The sequence below is a fragment of the Phaenicophaeus curvirostris genome, chromosome 1 (assembly GCF_032191515.1).
Source record: "Phaenicophaeus curvirostris isolate KB17595 chromosome 1, BPBGC_Pcur_1.0, whole genome shotgun sequence".
Lineage (NCBI taxonomy): Eukaryota > Metazoa > Chordata > Aves > Cuculiformes > Cuculidae > Phaenicophaeus > Phaenicophaeus curvirostris.
The window spans coordinates 81743528-81770885 of record NC_091392.1 but is presented as its reverse complement, the minus strand read 5'-3'; the positions used below and the strand labels follow the sequence as shown (position 1 = coordinate 81770885).

At 39.1% G+C, this 27358-nt stretch overlaps 2 protein-coding genes across 2 annotated transcripts in view; one reads left to right on the top strand and one right to left on the bottom strand.

Moving 5' to 3' along the window:
- Window positions 1-11980, bottom strand: part of SMC1B (structural maintenance of chromosomes 1B) — a 35847-nt gene extending 23867 nt beyond the window's left edge. Inside the window, exons 1-10 of the mRNA XM_069863629.1 lie at window positions 11872-11980; window positions 10405-10593; window positions 9754-9866; window positions 8784-8987; window positions 8247-8485; window positions 7559-7817; window positions 6061-6201; window positions 4117-4199; window positions 2896-3103; window positions 302-487 (exon numbers count right to left, since the gene is read on the bottom strand). Coding sequence (XP_069719730.1) covers window positions 302-487; window positions 2896-3103; window positions 4117-4199; window positions 6061-6201; window positions 7559-7817; window positions 8247-8485; window positions 8784-8987; window positions 9754-9866; window positions 10405-10593; window positions 11872-11980 — 1731 coding nt within the window. The remainder of the gene's footprint in view (window positions 1-301; window positions 488-2895; window positions 3104-4116; window positions 4200-6060; window positions 6202-7558; window positions 7818-8246; window positions 8486-8783; window positions 8988-9753; window positions 9867-10404; window positions 10594-11871) is intronic.
- A 394-nt stretch (window positions 11981-12374) lies between these two features.
- On the top strand, window positions 12375-24839 carry RIBC2 (RIB43A domain with coiled-coils 2). The gene is made up of 7 exons (XM_069864752.1): window positions 12375-12491; window positions 16660-16741; window positions 18293-18637; window positions 20302-20420; window positions 21917-22144; window positions 23693-23859; window positions 24699-24839. Exons 1-7 carry the CDS (start codon window positions 12375-12377, stop codon window positions 24778-24780), a joined length of 1140 nt encoding a protein of 379 aa, XP_069720853.1. The 3' UTR covers window positions 24781-24839.
- The last annotated feature ends 2519 nt before the right edge of the window (window positions 24840-27358 follow it).

Here is a 27358-nt window from a genome sequence, read left to right as displayed (position 1 = left end):
GGAATGGCCTGACTCGATGATCCAGTGGGTCTTTTCTAACCTGGTGATTCTATGATTGTATGTCAAAACTGGGATCAATCCTGTTTAACATGGGAGATGGGGCAGAGTGTAACCTCAGCAAGTTTGCCAATGATACCAAACTGGGAGTAATGGGTGATGTATCAGATGGTCATGCTGCCAGCCAGAGGGACTCAAGTTGCCTTATCACTTAAGCCTGTTTTAGTTAAGCTTAATTAAACCTATATGAAAATTTATAAGGGTACTAACTTGCTGATGACAGTAAACAGAAAAACATACTTACATCAAGGTAATCCAAAGCAAGAAAAGTTTCAGGTTCAGCTCGTTCTTGTTTTAGGAACCGAATGCAATCTCTTGCTGTTTTTTCAGTGGCAACAACAATAGCGGTCATGTATCTGCTGAATACCTTGGTAACAGCAAGCTGGTATTTTTTATGAATAGGATGACACAAGTCAAGCAATCTTCCAAACTGAAGATAAAAATATAGGGAAATATTAATACATTAATTTAGATATTAGATAGTATTCCTAAATACAAGATACTGAAGTGGTAAGGAGAAAATGTGTTACTTATCTACCAGCTGCACTCTTACAATGGCTATACATCACAAAAAAAAAAAAAATTTATCAGTCATCATCCCAAATTGCAAAGTATGCCTTCAAAATCTAACAGGATTTAATATTTTCCTTGAGATTCCAGACACACGGATCAATGTTCTACTCAGTCTCTAGCACGTGCTTATAGAAATATGACAGTGACAACAGGAAAGCTAGCTAAGCATCTTTGTTGGAGAAAAAGAAAGTATTTAAAACACATTAAGATCACTGAATGGCAATAAGGTCGTACATAAATATAACCTCTTGTGAAATGTTTTCTCCTTTCTGGAAAAAAAAAAACCAACAAAAAAAAACAGTAAAGTGAGGATAACCTCAACATTGCAAAGGTCTTTATTTAGCTTCCTGGTTTTCTCACACTGTCATATACTTGGATGCTTCTATGTGTAGCTCAGACATATGATGTTTCAGACACAGAAAACTATACAAATGATCTATACATTTTCAGTCACGAGCATTTAAGTCCAGATGGAATGCAGACTTCTGTGAAAAAAAGTACTGACAGTCCAACTGAATCTGTAACAAAAACAATCCTGCCAAGTAAAACTACCAAGGTAGAAATGCTATCTTGAAAATAAAATTGTAGAAACTGTCATCAGTTACAAAATTCACTTTCTTCATTGGACATGTGTGAAAATGCACACAGCACTCATTGCTGCACAGCTATTCCATTACCTGGAATGTTCATCAACTACTCTTGAGACGGACTTAAACAGAAGAACAGAAGCTTTAAAATGGATGTGAGAACTAAACATTTAGGAGCTGTATGCAAGTTTTTGCCCATGAAATCCAGAAGACCAACACCAAGATTACCTACAGTTGTGCCTGAGTATGCAGTGACCTAGCAGAAGACGAAATGTGTCATGACCCTTCCATCCTGAGACTTTTAATTTGGACTGTATTCAGTAATCTGGAATCAGTACACTGTAGTGTGAGGAGCAGCTCAGAAGCAACTCTGTCACCCCACCTGGAGTACTGTGTCCAGTTGTGGAATCCCCAACAGAAGAAGGATATGGGGCTGCTGGAATGGGTCCAGAGGAGGACCACAGAGATGATCAGAGGCCTGGAGAACCTCCCATATGAGGACAGGCTGAGAGAGCTGGGGTTGTTCAGCCTGGAGAAGAGAAAGCTCCAGAGCGACCTTATAGCAACCTTCCAGTACCTGAAAGGGCTACAGGAAAGCTGGGGAGGGACTGTTTACAAGGGCATGGAGTGATGGGATGAGGGGAAATGGCTGTAAATTGGAGAGGGGAAGATTTACATCAGACATTAGGAAGAAATTCCTCACGACAAGGGTGGTGAGCCACTGGCACAGGTCGCCCAGGGAAGCTGTGGATGTCCTATCCCTGGAGGTGTTCAAGGCCAGGTTGGATGGGGCTTGGAGCAGCCTGATCCTGTGGGATGTCCCTGCCCATGGCAGGGGGTTGGAACTGGATGATCTTTTAGGTCCCTTCTAACCCAAACTATTCTATGACCAAAATGTTTTCAGTTGTTTTTAGCTTCTTGGCCTTTTGCAAAACCCTCCTCTGAATCTGTTCCTACAGCTCTGTTTCTTTATGTTGAAGATTCCAGAACTGGACACAATACTCCAGATGAGGTCTCACAAGAGAGGAACAGAGGAGCAGAATCACCTCCCTCGACCTGGATTGATTATACTTGAGACACATACAGAACCCAATTATTCAATTTATTATGTTTATTTAAAAGTTCTTAGCTGGAATGACTCAAATGCTGGAACAAATATTTTTAAGTTTCAATAAAAAGGTGTAACTATGCCTCACAAAACAATCAATGTCTGCTTACAATTCAGCATCAGTATGCAAAATACTTAAATTGCTCTTCAATATAGCAACTGATAGTAAAGAGAGCACTTGGTAACACAAAAATCTCAAGCACACAAAAATTGTCCTTTGGAAGAAGTATTTTTTCTGGTAGGAATAGTCTCACAGCTAACTTTGCCATTCATTTGCTCAAAATAATTAAGTTAAAAATATGTTTGAGGACAGAAGAATACAAAACCAAAAAGAAAAAAAATCTACCACCATTAAATTGCAGTCATCTGTCTACTTCTGGCAACTGAAAAATGATAGTATATGCTACTATTATTTCAGTAACACTATTTCACCAAGTACAGTCAAGCAAGCATGAAGTTTAAAATTATATTCGAGACAGTTCAATTTACTCTAACTACTTACTCAGTCTAAGGCAGAACTCTTAAATCTTAATTCTAAAATAAAGTATTTAAATGAGGCCATTCAATTACCACAGAATCCGGATATAGTCTTTTGAGACTTTCCAGGATCTCTGCTCTCATTTGCTGGCGCCTTCCTTCATGATAATCAATTTTGGCATTCTGCAGTTCACTAACTATTTTGTTTAATTCTTCATTCACTTCAGCCATTCGTATTGTTGCATTTTCCATTTCCTTAGTTAGCACTTCCTCTTGCTGTTTTTTGTCAGCTAACGATTCACTTCAAACAGAGGCAAAATCAGAAAGGAATTTACCATTTCATTTATACAAGCTTTTAGTTTATAAAATTAAAGTCATTCTGTGCTGATAGGCAATGAAAATCAGTAAAGTCTTTAAGAGTCTATAAGAAACTGCTTCTAGAAGTTGCATTCTACAGAATAAGCTATTTTTAAGGTTTCAAAATTGAGTTCAAGTGAGAGATTTTGCCTGCGGAATATACAACCATGATGTTCTGTTCTCCAAGGAACCATCTGGTATTGTAAAACTAAGAAGGACTGAGAATTTTCATGCAACATAATGATGCACTTTACACACTTGCCCAAGTTACTAAGGTTCTACCACATTTTACTACTACAACTACTTAACGTAAGTAATCTTGCATCACACCAATCGTAATGGTTCTGCTGCTCCCCATCCATGGCAGAATTTCATTCAGTATACTGACAGTGTTAAGTCTAAGACCACATTACAGATGCAGAGAGAAAGAACAGGATGAGAAAAAAAAAAAATCTCTGGACATCATCTCCTCTGATCTCCTGCACAAAACACTGGCTAATATCAAAGTTAGTGCAAGCTGCTCAATGAAGGGCTTATATATCTCATTTCCCAAAGAGTAACATCAGGTAGAAGACAAGACCTAGGAAGCAAGAACCAAGCTGTGCTCCTATTGCCCAGCGTAAATATTAACTGCTTCCAAGAGCAGCACAACTACAGAACTGCCCTGTTCTCTAACACAGAATTTGTGCACTAACAGACCCATACCCTACCTGTAGTGACATAACCTGCACACCTACAAGAAATTAGAAGCAATTATAAAACCATTTTAAACATCTGGATGAGCAGTGATACTTCCTACTGTATTCCAAAAGCTGAAGTAGCTAAATTATTAATTAGAAATAGTAATAATTCTTATTAAAATTTGAAAGGATAGAAAATAATCAGAAACCTGCTATGTCAATTTGCAAATACATAACATGCAAGAAATCCTCTTAGCTTTTAAGTTTTTGAACATACTTGCATATCTTGGCATATTCTTCCAGCTTCTCTATTCGCGTTTTATGCTCTTCTATCTGTCCCACAGTCTGTTTTATGTTTTCCTATGCAATCACAAATAGAATGTGTTAAAAACAAGTCAGAGGAAAGCAAAATAAGGATTTAAAGCACTTAATTGACAACAAGTATGGAGGTAGATCTTTTCTTCCTTGTTGATATTTCACACTGAAATAACATCAGCTTTTTCAATAGCAGATGCCAAATTCCACTATGAATAATAAAGGAAAGTTATTTTATCAAGGTCAGAGGAAAAAAAAATAGTTACCCACACATTTTATTAGTTATTTAACTTCAAAAATCCCTGTGACCTTTTAAATAGCTCTAGGGATGGAGAGTCAATAATCTCTTTGTGCACCCACTTCAATGTTTTGACTGTCTTTGATATGAAATAGCCTACCTACCAGCTATTCAGAACTTTCTATGTTCCAAGTGGTACCTGTTGTCTCCTACCCTATCACTGTGCACCAGCACAGCTCTATCTTATTCAAACCTTCCCATTAGGTAACTGCAGACAGCAATAAGGTCTCCCCTTAACCTCTCTTTCTCCAGGCTTCACAGGTCCCAGTCTCTCCCAAGACAAAAGCTCCAGCTCCAGCCTATTGGCTCTCTGCTGGATTCATTCCAAGATGCCAGTACCTTTCCTGTACTCGGGAGCCCAGAACTGAACAGAGCATGGTCACGTATGTCAGCAGTACAGATAAGTAATGCCTGCCCTGAATGATCAGACATGTATTTTATGAACTCCCAGATATCTCTTATTCCCTTCTTAACAGTACAATGGGACTTGCAGAATTTAATAAGCACAAGCACTAGAATTTATTTCATGCCTAAATACTAACTAGGTTTTCCTGGCAACTAACACTTCAAAAACAAAAAGTAGTATTGTGCCAAGAGCAAAATGGTTGTATAAGTATTAGCTTGGATATCATGGCAAAGATGACTTTACATCTTCATAGACAAACAATAAATATAGGCTTTTCCATACAGACAGTTTATGTACAAGAGTGAGGTGTTAGGATCCCATCTGATGGACTCTTAAGTTTTCTGAACATAAAAGTTTTGTCCAAACCCTGACTCCACAACTAAATGGTGAGGAAATGCATGCTGCTTCTCTAACTTCTTAGAAAGTGACAAAACTCCAAAGTCAACACACTTTGAAGAAAAAGGTAAAACTCCAAAACACCTAATAGGGCCAGGTTTCTAGCAAAAGACAGATCATCATCTGAGCTTCTGTCCTTTCTACTTCTATCAGAAGTAGAATGTGAAATCGAACCATGAGTTGGAAATGAGTTTTCTAGAAGAGAATGGTAGACATGGTAATCAAGTCAGTGAAAACAATGGGTATTTTGTTATTAAATTTGGATTTGCAATGATAAATGAAATCAGAAACAAAATGACAGTAGTGATATGTATTCATGCCAAACACCCTGCCTCCACAGTGCAACAGAAGAGTTGACACCAAGGAAATCTTTCCAATTACACCACACTAATATACACAACCAACCCTAAAACCTCAACAAAAACGTAGCTGCGATCAAAATGAACCTCTGTCTTACAAATATACAACAGTGGTAGGATATCTCAGAGAAAAACTACACTTACTAAACCAGGAACTGATTACAGTTAAAAATATGTTCTAAGTAACTCTAAAATATTAGAGCCAAAGCTTTCAAAACTAAATCCTCAGTGTGGGCCCACGCAAACATTCCCTGGACAAATTTAGAACCCATTTCCCTTAACCTATTGCAATACAAAAACTGAACTAACACGTGCAACGTACCCCTACTTTGCTAGCCATTTGGTTATGTCACAGCATTTAACACATTTATATAAACGCTTACAGCAAACGGAAGGGTAGAGAAACATTTTTCTCCTTAAAACATAATCATAGCTTGATACAAATACCTCAACTTCTTTTTTCTTCCTCCAATTAAGTTTCAGCCTTTCTTGATCTGCTTTTTCTTCCCAATTGAGTTTTTCTACCTGCTGGGTTAGCGTAGCTACTTTCTTTCTTGCAATTTCCTTCAGCTCTTTATAGCGCTCCACCTAGACAAACAACAAAAGCCAAAATTCACTCCACTGACAGTGGGAAGACTCATGTTGTTACAGCCACAGTTAGTAATTGCTACTTTATCATATATTAAGATTATGAATACACCAAATTCTCGAGAAAACCTTTCTAACTACTACTTGCATTATCAGAAATCATATTTTGTTAGAGAAAGATTCAACCCAAAGCTTGTCATCAATAGTTCCTGCCTACAGTCTTGTTCTAGGCTTCTAATGACTTAATTATCAGGAAAGTTCATAAAGTTTACTGTACTTCACTGTTAATCTTATTGTTAACACCTTAAGGTGAACACAAACACCAACATTTTAAACAACGCTGCAAGGCTATGACCGTGTAATCAAATGCCTCTGAAGTGCAGAGTAGGAAGATTCACAAACTAAAAGAATAACCCTGCAGGTTCTCCATTACCTGATTAGAAACTATTTTAAGGAAGAGGCAGAGGAGTAAAGAAGCTAGTACTTAGTTTATAAGTGCTTTGGGACATACGGCTGTAAAGATAGCTTCTGCATATGTGATTTTACAGTGAAGTGATGCAGTCCTTTCTTTCCAGAACTTAAAACAGCTCACAAGTGAGCTACTTCAGTTTTAGATTCTGACTCACAGTAGTTGGTACATATACTAACAAGTCTTGTTTGCATTTTTATTGTCTTCTTGCTTTTTCGTAATTGAAGACATGCTTCTGTACCTCAGCTGACAAGCCACTTCTCAAAAATTACCCTCTTGCCCCAAGCCCCTACTGGATTTTCTCTATCCTACACTCTCACAATGTACCACGTGGGCCTCCATGAAAAGAAAAAAACAAAAAAAATAAACAAAAAAACCCAACAAAAAACCCAAAACCAACCCAAACCAGAGCAAACAATCTAACAATGGATAATTGCATGCAGCTAAAATCCTAATCCACAGGTGAGAGTCCCTGCATAAAACCCATCTGAAGTTCCTGTCAAGCTCTACCAAAATTCTTGTTCACTGAAAATTCACTACATACAAGCTTAGAAGCTGCACTTCACATCCCAGAAGAGATGCTTCCCATTTCCAGTCTCACAACGGTAAGTTTCTAAAATCTCTATGAAACCAACTTAGGTCTACTTCCTAGAAGTGTTTCACATTTATAACTTCTGAAAGATCCGACTTCCCCTGCCCCTGAGAAAGGAGACAGCCCACCCCCTCCAAGAGCCTGCATCATAATTACTCCACATCTGATGAAATGGTCTCTTATAAATAAAAGTCACAACTTTGGCTTTTGAACTCAACAGCAAAAACATCATTAGAAATTAGAGGTTAGTGGTAAAACAATTGTTTTGAACAGTACTTTTTGGCCTTCTAATTCACCTGACTTTCTCCCAACTCAACACGTGCTGCTCTCTGCAGTATCTCTTCTTCAGTTTTCTTCTCAAAAGCTCTCCATGCCTTCTCAATATTATTCAATTCTACCTCTAGTTCTTTTATGTTCTGCTTTTCCTTATCACAGGATTTCTCCTTGTCCCTTAGAGATGTTTTAGATATTTCTACTTTCTTGATTTGGTAGGAAGTGTTTGCCTTTGCTTTTACATAGAGGGATTTCTGCTGAATTAGTGATGCTTCCAGAGTCCTAAAAAAAAAAAAAAAAAAACCACCAACAACCAAGCACAAAATACATCCAAAACAAAACCACACCAAAAGAAAAAAAACCAGTCCCCTCCCAACTACACATACAATATGCAGTTGTTAACAGCAATTTTACATACTCAAAAGGTATTTATTTCTTTTTTTTAATATCCACTGAAAAGAGAAAGTTAAGAAAGAAAGCATAAGCTTCTAAAAAACCAAGTTTTTACAAAATGAAATCACCAACAACATGGACATGGTGGTGGAGGTAAAATCAATGTCTAGATATTACTTGAAGAACTGCTACAAATTTATTTCCATAGCATTGGGATATCACACAACTACCTTAGCAGAAAATACACCCTTGCCAAGGAATTCCCAGTGCAGACTATGCTTTAACTCAGCAATCAGAGAATCTGACTGGAAAACCTACTTAATTTCTCTTTCCAACTGCTGTTGCTCTCTGTTTTGTACACCAAGCACCTTCTTCTTTGCTCTAAATGCATCTTCTGCTGTGGAAAGAGAGTCTTTCTTGACCCTAGCCTCCATATTCTTTTCATCCAAGCTTGTTTTCAGAATATCAATGTTTTTTTCATTGTGATAAAGCTGGAAAAGCTGCAGCTGTATCCTTTCTTCATCCAGGTCCTGGAGAAGTACCTGGTAGTGCTCTGCCTACCAACACGAAAATTTTATTTATGTTTTATAAAAAGGATTTTCAATCACTATCAGTCTAATTCCAAGTGCAAAGTGATCTAAAATGAAGTAGCAGTAGCCATTATTCCAGTAATATGCACTAATCACAAAATTCAAACATGTCAGTCAACACTTTCTTTACTTATACTCGCAAATCTACACTTTCATTTATTTAGATACTATGATATGTATTGCTCTATCTTTTTTACATTCATTATACTAATAAAACATGCAAAATCTGAGATCTTAACGTGAAATAAAGGAATAACTGAGTTACCTCCTCTTTCTCTATTTTTGCTTGTTTGCGTTCTGCTGCAATGCTTTTTTTCTTGTTATAATTAAACTGTGCATCCTCTTCTGCTTGCTTCATTTTTTTCTTTTTTTGTTCATACTCTTCAGCAAATTCCCATGAATTACTGATTTGTTCAAAAAGTTGAGTTCTCTCTTTTGGCTTCTTCATTGCAATTGATTCTACTGTTCCCTAAAATAAAATTAAAAAAGAAAAAAAAAAAGAAAAGAAAAAAAAGATCATCACTATAGATCATTATATTGTCTAATGATTAATTTCTTCTCTAAGACACATAGTATAGACTTATCTCTTGACAAACATGGTAAGGAGAATTTGTTAAGTTCTACATTCTTTTTGAAATACTTTTAGACTCTAAGCCAAGGCAAAAGTTTTAGTATCAAAAGGAGCAGCACTTAGCCGCCTCACCTAATTAAAGACACTACTAAAAATTTTAGAACGCCATATACCATCTATGAAAAAACACCTTCAAACTAAATCAACTGCACAAACAAGTAAGCAGCACCATAATGACAAAGTTAAAATCCTGTTATCCTCTTCAAAGGACATGAATCTAATTTTCACCACCCCATCCCCCCCATATTTCAAAAGAAAACAGTTGATTCTAATTCACCAGAAGATCAGAAGATTATATGATTTATGATTTGACACACTAAACATTTATAAACAGAGACCCACTTTGTCTTGCACACTCTGAATAACTCAAGTACTCAGTTTCTTCCAGATTAGCTTCTTTCTTATCAGTGCACTTACGTACACATAAAACCCACTATTTCCATTTTGCAGTCATGTAATTCTTGATCAAAATCAGGAAAAAAAAAATGTACGGGCTTGAAATTAGCTAAGGATTCCCTCTTTTCTATCAAATGGATAACTGTGCACTCACATGAAATAATCTCAAAAGCTTTTATTTTCTTTATGAAGCACCTTAAATGCTCACCTGAAAAATGAGACAATTCCTAGCTTTGACAAGAATGCCTATTTTTTCAAGCTCAGATATGTACACAGATCGGCTGACAGAATTATCATTAAAATAAAATTCAGAACAACTACCTAAAGGAGGAAAGAAAACGAATAATTACTACAACAGGGTTACAACACAAAATCCATAGGAAAAGAGCTAAACTAAAAGAACAATATAACGTGCTAATGTCCTCAAAGAAAATACATTTCAATTATTCCCTTAGTCATTTCAATAATTTAATTTTTCTGTACAAAAATTCTAACTGCATACTTCTAAAAGGTAGTGACTGATGCTTAAGTGCTTGTTGCCTGCAGCAAGGTGTCAAACCCCACCTCCTAGAGCCTACACCATCTACATATTTCAAGTGAAAATCTACAGATAGAAGTTCAGAGCAAAGAACATTACCTGTTTAACTTTTAACTTCCTCGCAGCATGTCTTTTAAGTAACACTTGGCTACTAAATTTCTACTGAAGGACTAGAAGAAATATTGCAACATTCATGGGCTTAGTCCACCCACATATGAAAGAATATTAGGCATCTGAAATTCAAAGTGGAATACCCATGGTCTCCCATTTTTTATGCATAAGACAACAGAAAGTACATTCAAAACAGAATCTACTACCTACCACGGATAACTCTTGAAAACGTTTTCTCTCCACCATCTTCTTCACAATATACTATCTTTACACTAGCTGTAGAAGAAACTGGTTTTCCAACATGTCCTCCATGAATAAGTTCCCTAATGCTTTTAACTCTCAAATTAGATGTCTTTTCACACATCACAAAACTAACAGCATCCATTATATTAGATTTTCCTTTAAAAAAAATATTAAAATATTGCTTTGATATGTCAGAAGTGAAAGGAGGCATTTGATTACCTAAAAAGCACATTCATAAATGTAAATGTCCATACCAATTCCCTAATTCTATATTTCATTGAGGAAAAACATTGAAAAACATAGCACATAGAAAAGATATACATTGCTAGGACATGACACACTGGCAGCAGATAACCCTGTACGTGATAAAAATCATCAAAACACTTTGCTTGTGCTGCCACCCCTTCAGGTGCACTTGAAGAGACTGTAAGCAGGCCCTTTCTGTACTTTCCCCGCCACAAAGCCCTCACAACTCCACTCCTCAACAGGCAGGCTATTACTATCCTGAACCATTCGGGGCTGGCCCTACTCTGGGACTGCACCTGCAGTGCTACCGTTTCCTCCATTTCCATCGACCCTGTGGCATTCACATAAAAGACCTGACAAACACCCCAAAACTGAAACCTCATAGTGCTGAAAGAAATCATAAAATCAGGAAATTAGAACATGGCAAAAAAAGAAACATTTCCCTCATTCATTATGACATTTGATTAAACATACTGACTTTTCAACAAAGCTAATCTTGAGTGGGCACACATGGGCCAAATTTAAGATCAAAAATAGTCTGGTAAACAGGTTGAGCCAAACAAGGATGTGGTAATTGAGAAATGTAAGGACTATTGATTTTAGTACCATTGAGAAACCTGGAAAAAGTTAATCAGTAAGGAGAGGTTGGGTGAAGACTATAGAATATTACATTTCAACTGTAGAATATTGTATTTACGTTTTACAAAGGCTTGTAGTGATAGAACCGGGGCAATGGGTATAAAATTGGAAAGAGGCAGATTTAGACTAGATGTAAGGAGGAATTTCTTCACTATGAGAGTGGTGAGGCACTGGCACAGGTTGCCTGGGGAAGCTGTGGCTGCCCCATCCCCAGATGTGTTCAAGGCCAGGTTGGACGGGGCTTGGAGCAGCCTGGTCTGGTGGGAAGTGTCCCCGCCCATAGCAGGGGGGCTGGAACTGGGTGATTTTTAAGGTCCCTTCCAATCCAAACCACTCTATGATTCCATGATTCTATGCAGAGATTGGCTTACTAGATACTGGTCAACACATTCGCATTTCAGCCAGCGATCACAGAATCAGTTTGATTGGAGATCTTTGAGATCATGGAGACCAACCACACCTGCACACTACTAAACTACATCCCTGAGTAAAACAACACCCACAGCGGAGAAGCAGGGCACCAGCTGCCCACTGCCTCCAGCCCACTACCTGATCCATTGGGCCCGATGATGCAGTTGAACCTCATGAAGGGGCCGATCACCTGCTGCCCGCGCCACGACTTGAAGTCCTTCACCACCAGCAGCTTCAGGTAACCCATCCCTGCTGGAGCGGGAGCCAACGGGCTCCGAGCTTCCCGCCCCTCGCAAGATTTAAACCCTCCACGGGCCTTGGCCACGAGTTTTAACCCCAGCGGTGAGGCGAAAAGGCGAACGGCCTCCCCCGAGCTCGCCTCGACCCGCCTTCTCCCCTCAGCAGGCGACAGGCGCGCTGCCTCCACACCGCGTGCCCTCCTGCCGTCACGTGACCCCCGCCGGACCACGTGCTTCCCGCCTCCTCGTGGCGGGGTCGGTGCACACGCAGCGAGGGGAGGCGGGCTCGGGGGCGGGGCTGGCGTTGCCATGGGGACCCGGGGCGTCGTTCTTTTCCTTCCACCCTTCCCCCCCCCCGCCACAAGCCGTCCCTTTCCCGGTACCCCCGGCCGCGTCGGCGCCATGAGCCGCCTGTGGGTGCAGCGGGACCGGCAGGAGGCGGCGGCCCTGGAGAGGCGGCGGCAGCGGGAGCTGCAGCGGCAGAGCCGCATCTTCAACGCGCGAGTCCGGACCATCGGGGTGAGGGCGCGGGCTGAGCCGCCCGCATCTCTACGGCTGAGTGGAGCCCCCCCATCTTTAGGGCTATGTGGAACCCCCACCCCCCCCAATCTCTAGGGCTGAGTGGAGCCCCTTCCCCAATCTCTAGGGCTGAGTGGAGCCCCCAACCCCCCATGTTTAGGGCTGAGTGGAGCCCCCAGCCCCCCATCTTTAGGGCTGAGAGGACATCCCCCCTCAATCTCTAGGGCTGAGTGGAGCCCCTATCCCCCCCTATTTAGGGCCGAGAGGAGCTCCCCCCCCCAGGGCTACATGGACCCCCCCCTCAATCTTTAGGGCTGAGTGGACCCCCCCTCAATCTCTAGGGCTGAGTGGAGCCCCCAAACCCCGTCTTTAGGGCTGAGTGGAGCCCTCCTCCCCAACCCCCCGGGGGAGACGGGCATGGGGGAGAAAATGCCTTGATACAATAACTATTATTACAAAAAGTGGAGGTTTTATCTAAACTAAAGCAGAGTTCGGTTTTCATCCAAGTTAACTGTACTTTGCAAAGTCTGACAGAATGTCCCTCTGATAGCGTGGGGTTTTTATAGCATTTTTTTTTCCTAATAGTGTTTTTCTAGCCACTGTTACAGCCTTTGTCCTTTTGGAAATTATACTGTCTTGTGTTAAGTATGATCTGTGGTGAACAGATGTGTCTTCATAGAACTGCTTGTTTGGAAAAGACCTTTGAGATCATTAATCCAACCATACCTGTCTCTACTGTTAAACAAGATCCCTGAGCACTTCCTCTACCCATCTTCTAAACACCTCCAGGGATGGGGTTCCAAACACCCCTAGACAGCCTCTGCCAGTGCCTGAGAACCCTTGTGGTGAAGACATTTTTCCTGATGTCCAATCTGAACCTGCCCTGGTGTATCTTGAGGCCATTCCCTCTCATCCTATCACCATCCTCTGTAACCACCTCTGTCTGCAGCCTTTCCCTCTCTCATATGCAAGGTTAGGCAGAGAGCTGGCTCCAAAGCTCCAATTAGCAAGAGTTTTGACTGTTGTGAGGTTCATAATAACATTAAAATTAGTCCCTGGGAAGTAATAGAATATGCATAAGATTTCTGGGAGAATTTACACATGTACATGTAAGTGGGAATACATTCTGTCCCAGCTCTTGTCTCGCTGCACACGTTGCCCAGGCCTGATAAAGGGTGCTTGCTTTCTAAAGCTCCAGAACGAGTCTTGGAGAGTTTATTTCCTGGCATTTTTGGTGTCAGCCCTACAGCGACTTCTGGAAGGCTGAGGAGCTTATGAAAGTTACTGATGAAAGGAAGTTAGTACTCTGTAGGCATTGTCAACAGTTGTCTTTGGCAGCTGTCACTGGGTGAGTGAGTGTCACTCGCTGAGGACTTCTAACTCTGCTGTAGGGTTTGAGGGCAGCATTTCCTTTTTCCTTAACGACAGAAAAAACAAGCCCTCCGTGTAGGAGTTAACTTTGTGTAGTGTTAGCTTCACTTCGGCGTAAGCCAGAAACTTGCAAAGTCAGCTCATCCCATGTGGCAGAGCCAAATAAATGTTTTTTAACTTTCTGCTCTGCTGATACTTCCCTCAGCTGTTTGCTTTTCACTGGAAGCTAGGGTTGGTGCTGTGAGAGATTTATTGCTGAAAGAGATCCTGCAACTAGTCCTATTTTCATCTTTCAAAGTGAGACCGATTCACGAGGCCATGTTTATGTAGAGGAAATTAATCGGTGTGTCTGATTTTTCCTGGAATGCGTGTCAGAATGCGAACAGCCTTCAGTCTGGGAAAATCTGTGGGGACAATAGCTTCAGTCTGATGGGTTTTGTCTAGAGTCAGCTATGCAGTTTACACCCTGACTGTCAGAATTTTGCGTCTTATACCTATGTAAACTTTGAATGCAATAGCTCATCTAGTCTTGTAATGTCTCCAAAACCCCACACTGAGGTTCTCTATATGTGCATGGAAGGAAGAGTGCTGTGAGGTGAAGTAAGTTTAAATTTTACTTGTATTTTGAATGCTCTATGCTGATGCATAAATCATGTGTAAGTGCTGTAGCATTAACTAGCATGAAACCAAATTTAGAATTGGTGAAAATAAGCCAAATCTGTCGACTCAGTTGGAATAGTAGGATTGCAACAGGTGTCAATTTGATCCATCTTGCTCAGGTAGAGAAACATGTCTCCAGTCAGAAAAAGAATATCTTCACCTTATCTCTGACAGTGCCTTGCATTTATTCTTGTTATTCTTATGCAAGAGTCGTTACAGTTGCACAGTAAAGTAGCAGTTCCTACTTAACAAATAGGACAGATTGTCAACCTGATACAGCATCCTGACACATACAGCAGCCAATAATATATATAAGTGGAAGGACCTGAAACTCTTTTTTCTAGCAGATGTGGGATAGGTATAGTTAGATCGACTTTCTTCATTAGGAAACACACAATTTCTCTCTAAGATGGCTTTTCTAGAACCTTAAAGATTAAATGTAAGGCATAAGTTCTCAGCTAACGAACTAGCTGAGAATGAAATAGCCTGTCTTGGTGTGCTTTACTGAGCAATAGTGAAGCACACCATCTGAAGGTCTTTCCCAAATACTTCCACAGGACTAACTTATCAGACAGGTTTTGATAGCTCCGTTTACATGAGACAGGCATCTAAAGTGAAGGAGAGCCCACTAGAGGAATTTTGTAAATATTTTGATTAACACAATTCCATGTACCTTATCCATTAGTGGAACAAAGACTGTGGACAGAAGGGGCTATTCTTACGCTTTGAAGTTAGGCCAAGTCCAAAGCATGAACAGTCAATAAATCAATGCAGACAGATACTTTATCAGTATTTCCAGTGTGGTTTTAGATTCTTTGGTTTCTCTGTCTCACCAGTTTAGCTGAGCAGCTGTCTCTGACAAAATTAAAAAATCAAGGCAATATTTGACTTAGACACCACAATTTTTTAAGCAGGAATTAAGTAGTTTAAAAACATGGAGATAATATACTGACTGGAAAGCAGAGTAGGAACCAAGTTCTTAATTTTTTTCCTCAATTACAGCTAGATTTATTCTTACTTTGATTTCTGTATGTTTCCTCATTTGAGTGGTGGAAAAGTAAGGTATCATTCACTTCACTTACAGATTTAAGAATTTATCTTCAGTAAATCAGTAATTTCCCAAAGAGTTCAGATGAGTAGTCCAAATGAAAAATTTCTTTCCATTTATGTATGGACTACTACACATTAATAGAAGTAGATTAGAAATCAGCTCCTTCAAACTGTTCATAGGAATAGATTTGTGATTTTAATGTTTAAAAGTTAAACCTGTAGCTTCATGTAAGTGGGAAACCATTTTAGGTATGTATTCTTGTCAAGTGAAAGAGTTAAAATAAATAAAGAAATCATTTTGATGTTAAGTAACTTGACTAGTAAAAAAACACAGAAGAAATAAAAACTAAAAAAAAAATAAAGTCCAGGCTTCTGTTTAAGTTAGGAGGCCAACTTAGGTGCCCCTGTACAAACACACAGAGCATGGAAAAAACAAGAAGAGTTAGAGATGAGTGCATGCCTGCCATGCTATGATCTCATTCTTCTGTGTAAAATGTAGGTGTCCATTACGATTTGATGATATGATGTTATGCCTTGTTCCGCTACCACTCTCCAGGGACAGGAATACTTTACCTGTCAGCTCATTGTAGATGTCTGCATCTCATCTATCTCATCTCAAATGCCACCCAGTATTGCATTTTGACAACTACAGATCAGACTGGAAGATTTGCTTTCCATTCCCAGTTATTTCTTGAATGTATTTTAGTGAACCACCTATGTTATTTTCAAATCTGAACTATTACAACTTCCTATCATCTTGACTGTCAAAATACCTATTCACTTTATAAATAAAAGCAGAAACTCAAGAAAAACTAACTAAAAATGTCAGCACTGATGAGTGAAACGTATTCTGTGTAATGTAGCTTAAAATGTTTGTATATTATAGCTCTATATATCATGTAAATGCAGTATTTTGTTCTGATTTGGTGCAGGAGTATACCTATTGTTATTAAAAAGAAACAAACAAGCAAGAATATTGCTGTTACTGAATTTTCTTTTTCTACACTAAATTTTGATGTGTATATACTGCTTTCAATCTTTCAAACATAGTATCTCTTAAAAGAACTTCTTGTTTTTATTTTAATAGGTTGATAAAGATGCACTGGATACCCAGGTCAAGGATAGGAAAATTCAAGAAGCAGCTGAAAAAGCATGGAATGAAGAATTTGGTATATTCATAGATATTCTGATATTTCTGTGAAGAGTTAAATGTAATTTACCGTCTCTTTCCTGCTTCCTTTTTCCCTTCAAGCATTTCAAACCACCATGTTTATTTCCAAATGGAGCTGATCTCCTTGAATCTTGCGTATATCTCTAGCTATATAAATCTATCAATCCATATAAGTGCAATTGTAGGCTTTTCTTTGAATTCAGACATACAAACTGAATACTATAATGTTTAGTACTCTTTATGTTCATACATTTACACTAGTACCGTTTGTTTTCTTCTGTATCTGGAAATTTATATTGATACAATTAAACTGATTTCCTAACAGGCTGAATATGTCAGTGTTTTGTTTTAATAAATGTTGACAAATAGCGTTGTTTAGAGACCTGAAGATACAGGAGCATTTTGAATAAAACTTAATTACTTAACTCTGTACTTCTCAGAATAGTAGTGGCAAATTTCTTTGATTACTTTCTTGTAGAGTAAGTCCACATTCTCTCTGGCCATTCTTCAGTGGGATATATAGATTCTATAGAATCATCTATAGATTATTATTGCTAGAACCATCAGTCATGCACAACAGGGCTGTAAGTAGGAGCCATTGCTGAAGCAGAACACATAGCCACGCAGATATTTCAGTTGTGTCCCCTGACCTCAAACCCCTTTGTGGCTTTCTGTGTTTGGAATTCTTTCCTATGGTATCATGTGAAAAGGTCCCACAGACCAAATTCTCTGTGGGTTTCAAGAAGAGCTAGAATGGAGCTGCCAACTTCCATGCTGTGCTTCTACGGCTGATTGTGATTTTCCTGGCAGAATACCTGTCAGACACTGACTTGTAGGAAACTGCCAGAAGCAATGTGTAGTCTAGCAGCAGGGAAACAATCTTTTTTTGTGACTTATATTTAAATGGCTAGAATGGCTAGTTTTGGATGGCTTTTTTGTTGTTTTTGTTTTTCTTTAAAGCTAAATCAATGACAGTATTTTGATTAAATGGGTAAGAGCTATTAAGCTGTTCAAAAACTGTTAGTGCCAGCTGATTCTTTTGGTGCTATGGTTAGAAAAAATACTTGGAACTATGAAGCAGCTATCTGTATCCCTTTCATTAGGAGCCCGATTTTTATTTTTTCTTAATAAGCAACTTAATGTATTTTAGTTGTAGCTGTAAACTGTTACAAGAACTTTAAACTGCAAATGGAAATAATTAGTATACCGTACATTTTGTGCATTACTGCAAGGTTTAATGAAATGAAACCTCATATTTCTGAAAGTATTCATTGTTGTCTTTGTTTCACATGCATATATTTCATTGTAACATTAATAAGATAACTGACTTCTAAAAACTGGAAGTATTTCATAAGTAAATATTACTAACATTGGAGTGTTTTCTGGGCTAGTACTTACAGATCAAATACTCTCTCCTAAGACAGAGCACTTTGAAGACTTATATTTTATTTATTCCTTTTCAAAATTTTATTTTCCACCTTGCATGTGCACTCCCTTGTTACATGGGCACTTCCGAGAGTTATATTTTCATTGTGTTCATTTTCTCTAGCTAATGAAATGAAGAGAAATGATAAGATCATATGTATGTTAGAAGAACGCCAGAAAAGTGATATCAGAAACATAAATAAGGATATCAATGAATTTCGGAAGAATTTTCAGAAGCCAGAAACAAGACGTGAATTTGACCTGTCTGATCCTCAAGCCCTGAAGAAGGATAAACCTGCTCGACTTTCAGACAATGATCCTCGATGTACTGTGTCTGGCTTGCAGAAGTTTATGGGTGAAGACTTAAACTATGATCAGAGGATGAAATTTCAAAAGGAGCAGTTAAGGGAGTGGTCTCTTCAGCAACAGAGAGAGTGGAAAAATGCATTAGCTGATCAAAAGTTTGCAGGTAATGGAAAGCAATAATAAGGTGTTAATCTGCTTTTTCTGAAATTCTGGTATATCTGACAAAACTACAATATAGCCTCTTGTGTCAGAGTCTTGACATAGCAGTATTTTAGTATATTCAGTGTTCAACTTTTAGAAATACTGCAGCAGATTTTACTTTACAAGCTCTACTGTATTCAATATCTCACTTAAGAAAGAGACAATGGTGGTAAATGGTGTTAAATCCAGCTGGAGGCCAGATACAAGTGGGGTTCCCCAGGGCTCAGTGCTGGGTCCAGCCCTGTTCAATGTCTTTATCAATGACCTGGATGAAGGCATTGAGTGCACCCTTAGCAAGTTTGCAGATGACACTAAGCTGGGTGGAAGTGTTGATCTGCTGGAGGGTAGGGAGGCTCTGCAAAGGGATCTGAACAGGCTGGACCACTGGGCAGAGTCCAATGGCATGAGATTTAACAAGGCCAGATGCCGGGTCCTGCACTTGGGGCACAACAACCCTGTGCAGCTACAGACTGGGAGAAGTCTGGCTAGAAAGCTGCCTGGAGGAGAGGGACCTGGGGGTGTTGGCTGACAGCCGACTGAACATGAGCCAGCAGTGTGCCCAGGTGGCCAAGAAGGCCAATGGCATCTTGGCTTGTATCAGAAATGGTGCGACCAGCAGGTCCAGGGAGGTTATTCTCCCTCTGTACTCGGCACTGGTGAGACCGCATCTTGAATCCTGTGTTCAGTTCTGGGCCCCTCACCACAAGAAGGATGTTGAGGCTCTGGAGCAAGTCCAGAGAAGAGCAACAAAGCTGGTGAAGGGGCTGGAGAACAGGCCTTATGAGGAATGGCTGAGAGAGCTGGGGTTGTTTAGCCTGGAGAAGAGGAGGCTGAGGGGAGACCTCATTGCTCTCTACAACTACCTGAAAGGAGGTTGTAGAGAGGAGGGTGCTGGCCTCTTCTCCCAAGTGACAGGGGACAGGACAAGAGGGAATGGCCTCAAGCTCCACCAGGGGAGGTTTAGGCTGGACATTAGGAAAAAATTCTTCACAGAAAGGGTCACTGGGCACTGGAACAGGCTGCCCAGGGAGGTGGTTGAGTCACCTTCCCTGGAGGTGTATAAGGGACGGGTGGACGAGGCACTGAGGGGCATGGTTTAGTGTTTGATAGGAATGGTTGGACTCGACAATTTGGTGGATTTCTTCCAACCTAGTGATTCTGTGACTCTTTGATTCTATGATGTAATAATACGATGATTTCATTCTGTTTTACTTCTCAAATGAAATGAGAGAACATTCTGAAAAACCATCTATTTTTTTCATGCTAGATTGTGTGTTTACTTGATCAGACCAAACTGTCCAATCTTTACTGTTCTAGGGTAGACAGAATAATACTGATTTTTCTTTTGTAGCTTGTCATGAAACATTTTTTTCTACAGTACTCAAGATACTTTTTCATTTTAACTCTGGCTAACTGTTAAGACAAGCTGGGTTACATAATAAACTGATTTCACAAGACACTTGAAATTCTAAGATGGAAAGCTTTGGTGGCAGGATTTGGAAATATTTATGTATTTCAGTGTGCTGTATCTATAGCTCCTTTCTTGATCTCTGTCTTATAGTGGCTTACTCATATGGCACATCATTTCCATGAATATTGACTAAACTTCATTTTAATCTAATTTAGATGATCTTTATGACAAGAGTAGGATTGAACTTGACCAAAAGAGTGTGGAGCAACAACGAAAAGAAGAAGAAAATAGGCGTGCTGTTTGTGTAGCTACTAAAGATTTCAATAGAGCCCAGGTAAATTCATGTTGAATTTATTTGTTTAAAAAAAAAAGAAGACAGAAGGAAAATAAAATGAGCAAAAGTAGAATGAGTAATGATGTTTTCACAAAGGTTTCTTAGCAACTGACATCCAAGGTTGTTTGTGTAGTTGGAAGATAATATTTACTCACTTTTTCCTCTGCAAGGTTCTATCCATCCTCTATCTAGTTATCCTCTGTCAAAATTCTCGCTCCTGGTTCTCAGCTTGCTAACTAGAAGGCAGCGACACCGCCCCAATCTCTCAAGGACTTCTAGTCTATCAACTAAAACACAAAAGCCTCCCATGCTTCCTTCTGTTTTATACCAGTCATCGAATAATCTTTGCTGTGCCTGGCTGCTTTTCTTTTTGCTTATGTGGAACTGTTACTATCAGTAGCTTTTTGCCTTTATTGCTTACTTTAATTCCCTATGACTATTGGTTTTGAGCACTTTTCTTCCTGGGTATTTGTGTACATGTCGTTTGACTTGTAAAGTGAATATTCACAAGGCAGTAATTGTTGAACAAAGCATGAGACAGTCTTGGACAAAGTGGAGAGGTGGATATCCGCTGGTCTGTTGCAGTCAAGATGTATATGTAAAGCTATGTGTGCAAGACACAGGTTTGGCAACCTGTGCTTTTTGTGCCCTAGCAAGAAAGGAATTACCTATCCTCTGTTCCAATGGAAGCTGACACTGTGCATTTTTCCAGATAATTTAGTTTACATATTACAGAAGGATGAGACGCGATTAGAAATGGATGATACATAGCAATATCGTTCAACTTCTAATTAGTTCACTTGGTCTAATTCTTCTTCAGAAGGTAATTACTTTACAGTAAAATCATCGTATTTGCTTTCTGGAGTTTTGTAAGGGCAGGATTTCCTCTGAATAGGAGACTAGAACCTTATAGTGGACATTAGGAACGGTAATTTACATAGGAAATGCATATTATGATTTCAAATACAGCAGTTATATAATATGATTCAAGTTTGCATTTTGTATCAGCAAAGGGAACAGATTCAAGGCAGCATCTTTGGGCCTAACATATGCATCTAGCGTTTTTTTCGTTTTGAGTCCATCACCATGCTCTCCATGTAGAATTAATATGTAATATATATTGAGGCTAGTTATTTAAGATTGTAAATTTTTATTGTAAATTTCTTCTGTATTATGTCTGGCCTCAAAATATTAACCAGTATTTACTTGTTGATAGATGTGAAATTATTTTTTATTTAATTCTGGCTTTTCTTACAAAAGAAAAATATATTCTCCAAATTACTGGCTGTATATGATGTGACAACATTAATGAAATGTATACTATTCGATTTTTTATCTAAACTGATAGGACCATGCACACAGTATTCATATTTGATGGTGTTGAAAATTGTGTGTGCAAGTTGAAAAGAAATCTATTATGAAGTGCTAGTTTTGTTGCATCCCTTAGTATTTTCTCTTGGAAAAAAACATCAGTTCTCTCCTTTCACTGAATACAGGCTGCAGAAATAGCTGAGAAAAAGAAGATGGAAAAGTATAAAAAAATGAAAGATGACATGGATGAAATTACTAGCCTCCTTCAAGGAGATTTCCTTTCTGAAAACCCTGAACAGGCAGTCAGTTCCTTTGGTAGACATCGTGTGATCCCAGATCGATGGAAGGGAATGAGTCAGGATCAGCTGATGGCAATCCGTTCCTCTCAACAGCAACAAGTTCTGGAGAAACTGGTATTTAAGATTACGTGCATATTCTGTATTCCTGGTTGCAACAATATAGACAATGTTTGTAGTAGAAAATATTACTGTTTGCCATACACGTCCCATTTTAAGACTGTGTTTTCCATTGATCTGATTTTTACCCAAACCTCGATCAATAATCTGAACACAATGTCTCTAAAGCAGCTGGGAGATGTCATGGAGCAGTAGGAGTGGACTGGAGCCCTGGAGTTGATCTGGGAGGAAGGTGTCTGTGGAGCCCTAGGCCACAGGGCCTAAGGAGTCTTGGGCCATGATCCGTGGTGGCCCAGCTGAGGAGCAAGATTGTGCACAGTCTGAGAGCCAGGCTTCATGATGCAGTTTAGGACCTGAGACTGCACGAGCTTCCTGCAAGAGATGAACAGGAATGGGCTGCTTCATAGGGGAAGAAGAGCCAGGAGCTGAGGGCAAGAGCAGAGGGGCAGGCCAGAGCAACGTTCTCATGCTCAAAGGTACTTGAGCAAGACAAGTAGAGCTGTCCCATGGTCCTGCTCATGCATATTTCATAGTCTTCATTAATGTAATGGAATTTCCTTTCTACCATCCCACACAGGTCTGAGCCATGCTCTGGGATAGAGTTACAATGGAAAACCTAAACATTGTTAATAATTGCTGCTCTGAAAGTGTATGGTAGCAGGCAGTCAGAATGAAGAAATCTGCCCTTCTTATAAAGTCTTGAGTATTACAGAACTAGGTATTGTAAAGCAAGAGGCTACTTAGCTCATTCAGTGCAGAGGCTGGATTTATAACAGCTAATGAATAGCTGTTCAATTTTATTTTTTAATCCCTACAATACTGTATGCTACACTCTGTCTTATCTACCGATGTTATTAATGCTGAAGATAGAATTGTCATTTTCCTGGCTTTCCTGTGACCCTAGAATGAATCCAATCAGGTAGTAAAGCTGGCACAAAATGAGCCCTACCAAGAAAAGGGAGTTTTTGCAAGCGTGGTTTCTTGAATCGATTCAATGTGGTGTCAGACAAGAAGTGAGGAGGTAATAGTGTAACAGGAGCAGAACAAAAAACAGCTTGAGTCTACTCATCTGGTGTTGGTAGCTCAGTTGTTACAGAATTAGCTGTACTGTGAGCCCTACTGATGTCTACTAACTTATAACCATAGAAGTTACAACTCTTGCTAACAAGAACTTAAAAACCCCTTATCTGTCTTGCTGCTCTGGGTTTTTAAGAGAGAGCTAATATGTCAGAGAGAAATATTAATCTTCTGATTAACTTACTTCTGCCAGGCAGCAGATTCTACTTTTTTTACCTTGTGCAGAGGCAGGAGTCTGTGTTGCTCCCTGGGAAAGGACAGCTTTTGCATCTGCAGTATCTTACTTCTGCCTAATGTGTGGGCTCCTACCTGGTTTGGAGGTGCTTACTTTTTCTCTGTTTCAAATGCTACCCCTAGTGTTCAGTGAAGGCAAGCAAGTACGTTTGGATGAATTTACCAATCAGACTTTACATAGACTGTTTCATCTTTGAACAAAAGGAAAATGAAGCATTTTTTTCATACCTGCAGAGACTAAAAGAGGAAGAACACCAAAAAGAAGCTGAATGGGACAGGCAAAGTATTCAGAATGCAAGAGCACTGTTGGTTTTAGAGCGGCAGCAACAGCGACAGAGTCGGGAACACCGACGAGCTTTAGATAACATAAATGCAGAGCTATCTCAGGAGCAGAAAGCAAAGTAAGTACCTTAATACAATAGCTTTTAATGAGATTTTTTTACTCGTATTCTTTGTTACTTTATTAAAACACTTGTTACAAGCTTATACTTCAAAAAAAAAACCAAACACAACAATTTAGTTTTAGGGCATTTATCAGTACTATTTAAACAGTCTTCAAAGAGGAAGTTATGATTGTTGCTGCAAAAAAAATTATATTACCAGGTGTAAACCAGTATGTGTTTCTTTAATTTACCTTAGTTTTCTGAAACAAAATGGATGAGTATCAGTAGAACTGCCAGTTTATGATAGCTCAAGGTTAAGCTAATGACACAAATGGAGCTTTTCTGTTATGTATGACAAAGCTACATGATTCTTCAGCTATTCATTGGATGTGTCTTGGTGAACAGGTCTGGCATTTGCTCTAATGGGAAAGGAGGAAGGTAATATGCAAAGGAAAATAAAGTCAGACCAAATGATTCAGTATTCTATTTTTCTAGTCCTCTTTTTTTGTCTTTTATTTTTTTTCTATCATGCATGCATGCATCCACTTCACAAAATAATTTCCAGTGCCTCATGCTCTACGATTACAAAAGCAAAAATTTGCAATGGTGTTAATTTACTTTCTTTGTGTGAGATTTTTGGAAGGCTATTTTAGGATGAAAAAAAAAATGTTTTCTCTGTTGAGATGTGTCATACATTTTGGAGGAAAATATCTAGTTATATTAAATTCCATTTCTAATAATTCTGAATTTTATGAGTGTCTATGAATCTTTATGCATTACATCTTTAAGTTTCTTAGGTTACTTCTATGTTAACAATAAGAAAACACTGACGGCATTTTTTTTTTATTTTTTGCTAGGAACATTTACCTTAAACAAGAAGAATATTCAAATGTTCCAACAGTCCAGTTTTATGCACAGTTTAATACAACTAGCCGATGACATTCTGGATTAATCAGCCTGAGATATACAGAAGTATGTAGACATATTAAAATTTTTGATTGTGCAATCCGATGCTTCATTATTTTGATTTGTTCCTTATGCTGTTCAAACAGTGCACTCAAAGTAAAGAATAGTCTGCTAGGCCGTGTCTGTTCTGAGAACAAAAAAACTTTGTAATAGTTTTTAACTTTTTCACTTAATGTTTTTTTCTAAAAACTGCTAGTAGATGTAATATTAACATTTTCAATGCCTTTAGAAATAAATTTCTGGAAAGAAATAACAATTTAAAATATAATGCTACTTTATGCACCTTGGTCAGAGAGGAATATTGCCTGACATAGATCACAAGTGATGCACACTTAGCAGATTCTGTGGGAGTGAAGAAAGATGACCTAGGCAGAAGGTTTTGGATTTGATTGATTCTAGTTCGGTTTTGTTTTTTGGGTTTTTTTGTTTTGTCCTTTAAAAGAAAAAAGCAGCCAGACACAAAAGCAATTAACAAGGAAAAGTCATAGAATCATAGAATCACCAGATTGGAAAAGACACGCCGGATCATCGAGTCCAACCATTCCTATAAAACACTAAACCATGCCCCTTAAAACCTCATCCACCCGTGCCTTAAACACCTCCAGGGAAGGTGACTCAACCACCTCCCTGGGCAGCCTGTGCCAGTGCCCAATAACCCTTTCTGTGAATTTTTTTTTCCTAATGTCCAGCCTAAATCTCCCCTGGCAGAGCTTGAGGCCATTTGCTCTTGTCCTGTCCCCTGTCACTTGGGAGAAGAGGCCAGCACTCTCCTCTCCACAACTTCCTGTCAGGTAGTTGTAGAGAGCAATGAGGTCTCCCCTCAGCCTCCTCTTCTCCAGGCTAAACAACGCCAGCTCTCTCAGCTGCTCCTCATAAGGCCTGTTCTCCAGCTCCCACCAGTGTTGTTGCTCTTCTCTGGACTCACTCCAGAGCCTCAACATCCTTCAAAGTGGATGTTGAGAAGTGGGAAGTTGGGCCAGAAAATATTGCTTTTATTTCCTGAGTAGTAGAAATAGGAAGAGAAAATTTCAGTATTTGCAGAGGTGATTATAGCATTGAGGCATGACACAGAAATGCAATATGCTTTATAATAATTGGGGAAAAGTATGGGGGACAGCATTCCTGCATACACCATCACTCATTAGAAATAATGGAGAAAATGTAAGGGCAGTGTGCCTCTAAAGGAGAGTGTAGGGAGAGTTTACACATGTGATGAAAGAGGGGTGAAAAAGCAGGCATGTACTAAACAAAAACAATGAGAAAATTCTCAGCTTGTGCAGGGTGTTTCAGGGAAACTGTTCCCTTTCTTTATGGTCATAGAATTGACTTATCAATGGAAAAGCCAATCAATCATATTTGAAAAATGGGCAAGTGAAACACATAGGAAGAAAATACGGACAAACAGTGTCTGAAACTAAATGCACAAGAGAAATGAATGATTGAGAAATGAGATAATGAGAAAATGAAATCCAGAAGGGAAGGAGATGGCATACAGAAGACTGGAAAAGGTTTTAGAAGACTTAATGATCTAAACAGAAGAAAGAGTGAAAAAGAGATGAGAGAGATTCATCTAAACATCCAAGACCTCTAAGACTGTGATCTCTTAATAAAAACAGAGAGCCTGTTTATGAGAATAGATCTTGCAACAAGTGCAGCTTCCCAGAATCTGGGATGCAAACCTGGGGTAAAAACATCCTGATGATATTAGCATGAAGTCCACTGATTGTTCTTACTATCAGGATAAGTTATAACTTTGAATTCCTCTGAAATACATTGAAGATGACTACATCAAGCTAAGTAGGAAAGATGTTTAAAGAGACTGGGGCTGAAGTAAGCTCTGTGAGTTATTCCAGTCTTTGTGAAAATAATCAAAAAAATGCATGGTTCTCAAGATAGCTATTATTAGGAGGATTCTGAGATATTTGAAGGAAGCATTCCTTGAATGGGGGCTGTTCAAACAGGTCTGTTTGCTCTGCTGAAATAGTGGCCCTGTGGGATCAGGCTGTGACTAATTACCATTTTGAACCAGGTAATAAAACCTGAAGTTTGGAAAAGACCTTCGTATTAATTTGTCTAGATGGAGAAGAAGAAGATGATCAAGTAAGGAGACTATGAAAATGGATAAAGAAGTGTCTTGGGGCAGGATTACCCATAACAAAAGTTATGTCCAAATTTTAGTGTATTAACACAACTGGAACTAATTGCAGTATAGATAGAAACAAGGTAGAAAAGCAGTGGGCCTGGAATACGGGAAATGAAGAATCTGCTCTCCAGAAAAGCTGGAAGATAAAGCTGAGAGGGGGTCTCAATTGCAACGTTGATAATGAGCCAGACTGCAAAGAAGTGCTTTTCTAGTGTGATGGTATTTGGAGATCCATGTATTTGTGAGGCTGGGATTCCCACATGGCTGAATGTCTTTGTAGTACTACTCTATTAAATTGATGATCTCAGAAGTGCAGGCACTTGTCTTAGAATAGAAAGGCCATCAAATGGGATGGGAGGATAAAACAACAGGCTATCTATAGTAGATTGTCTTTAACTAAAGGTGGTT

Bases quoted from the DNA above. Each gene is read 5' to 3' on its own strand.
- RIBC2 (XM_069864752.1), top strand. From the start codon at position 12,375: ATGAGCCGCCTGTGGGTGCAGCGGGACCGGCAGGAGGCGGCGGCCCTG. The intron at 20,421-21,916 runs GTAAATTCATGT...CACTGAATACAG, and splicing joins AAGATTTCAATAGAGCCCAG to GCTGCAGAAATAGCTGAGAA. The intron at 23,860-24,698 runs GTAAGTACCTTA...ATTTTTTGCTAG, and splicing joins TCTCAGGAGCAGAAAGCAAA to GAACATTTACCTTAAACAAG.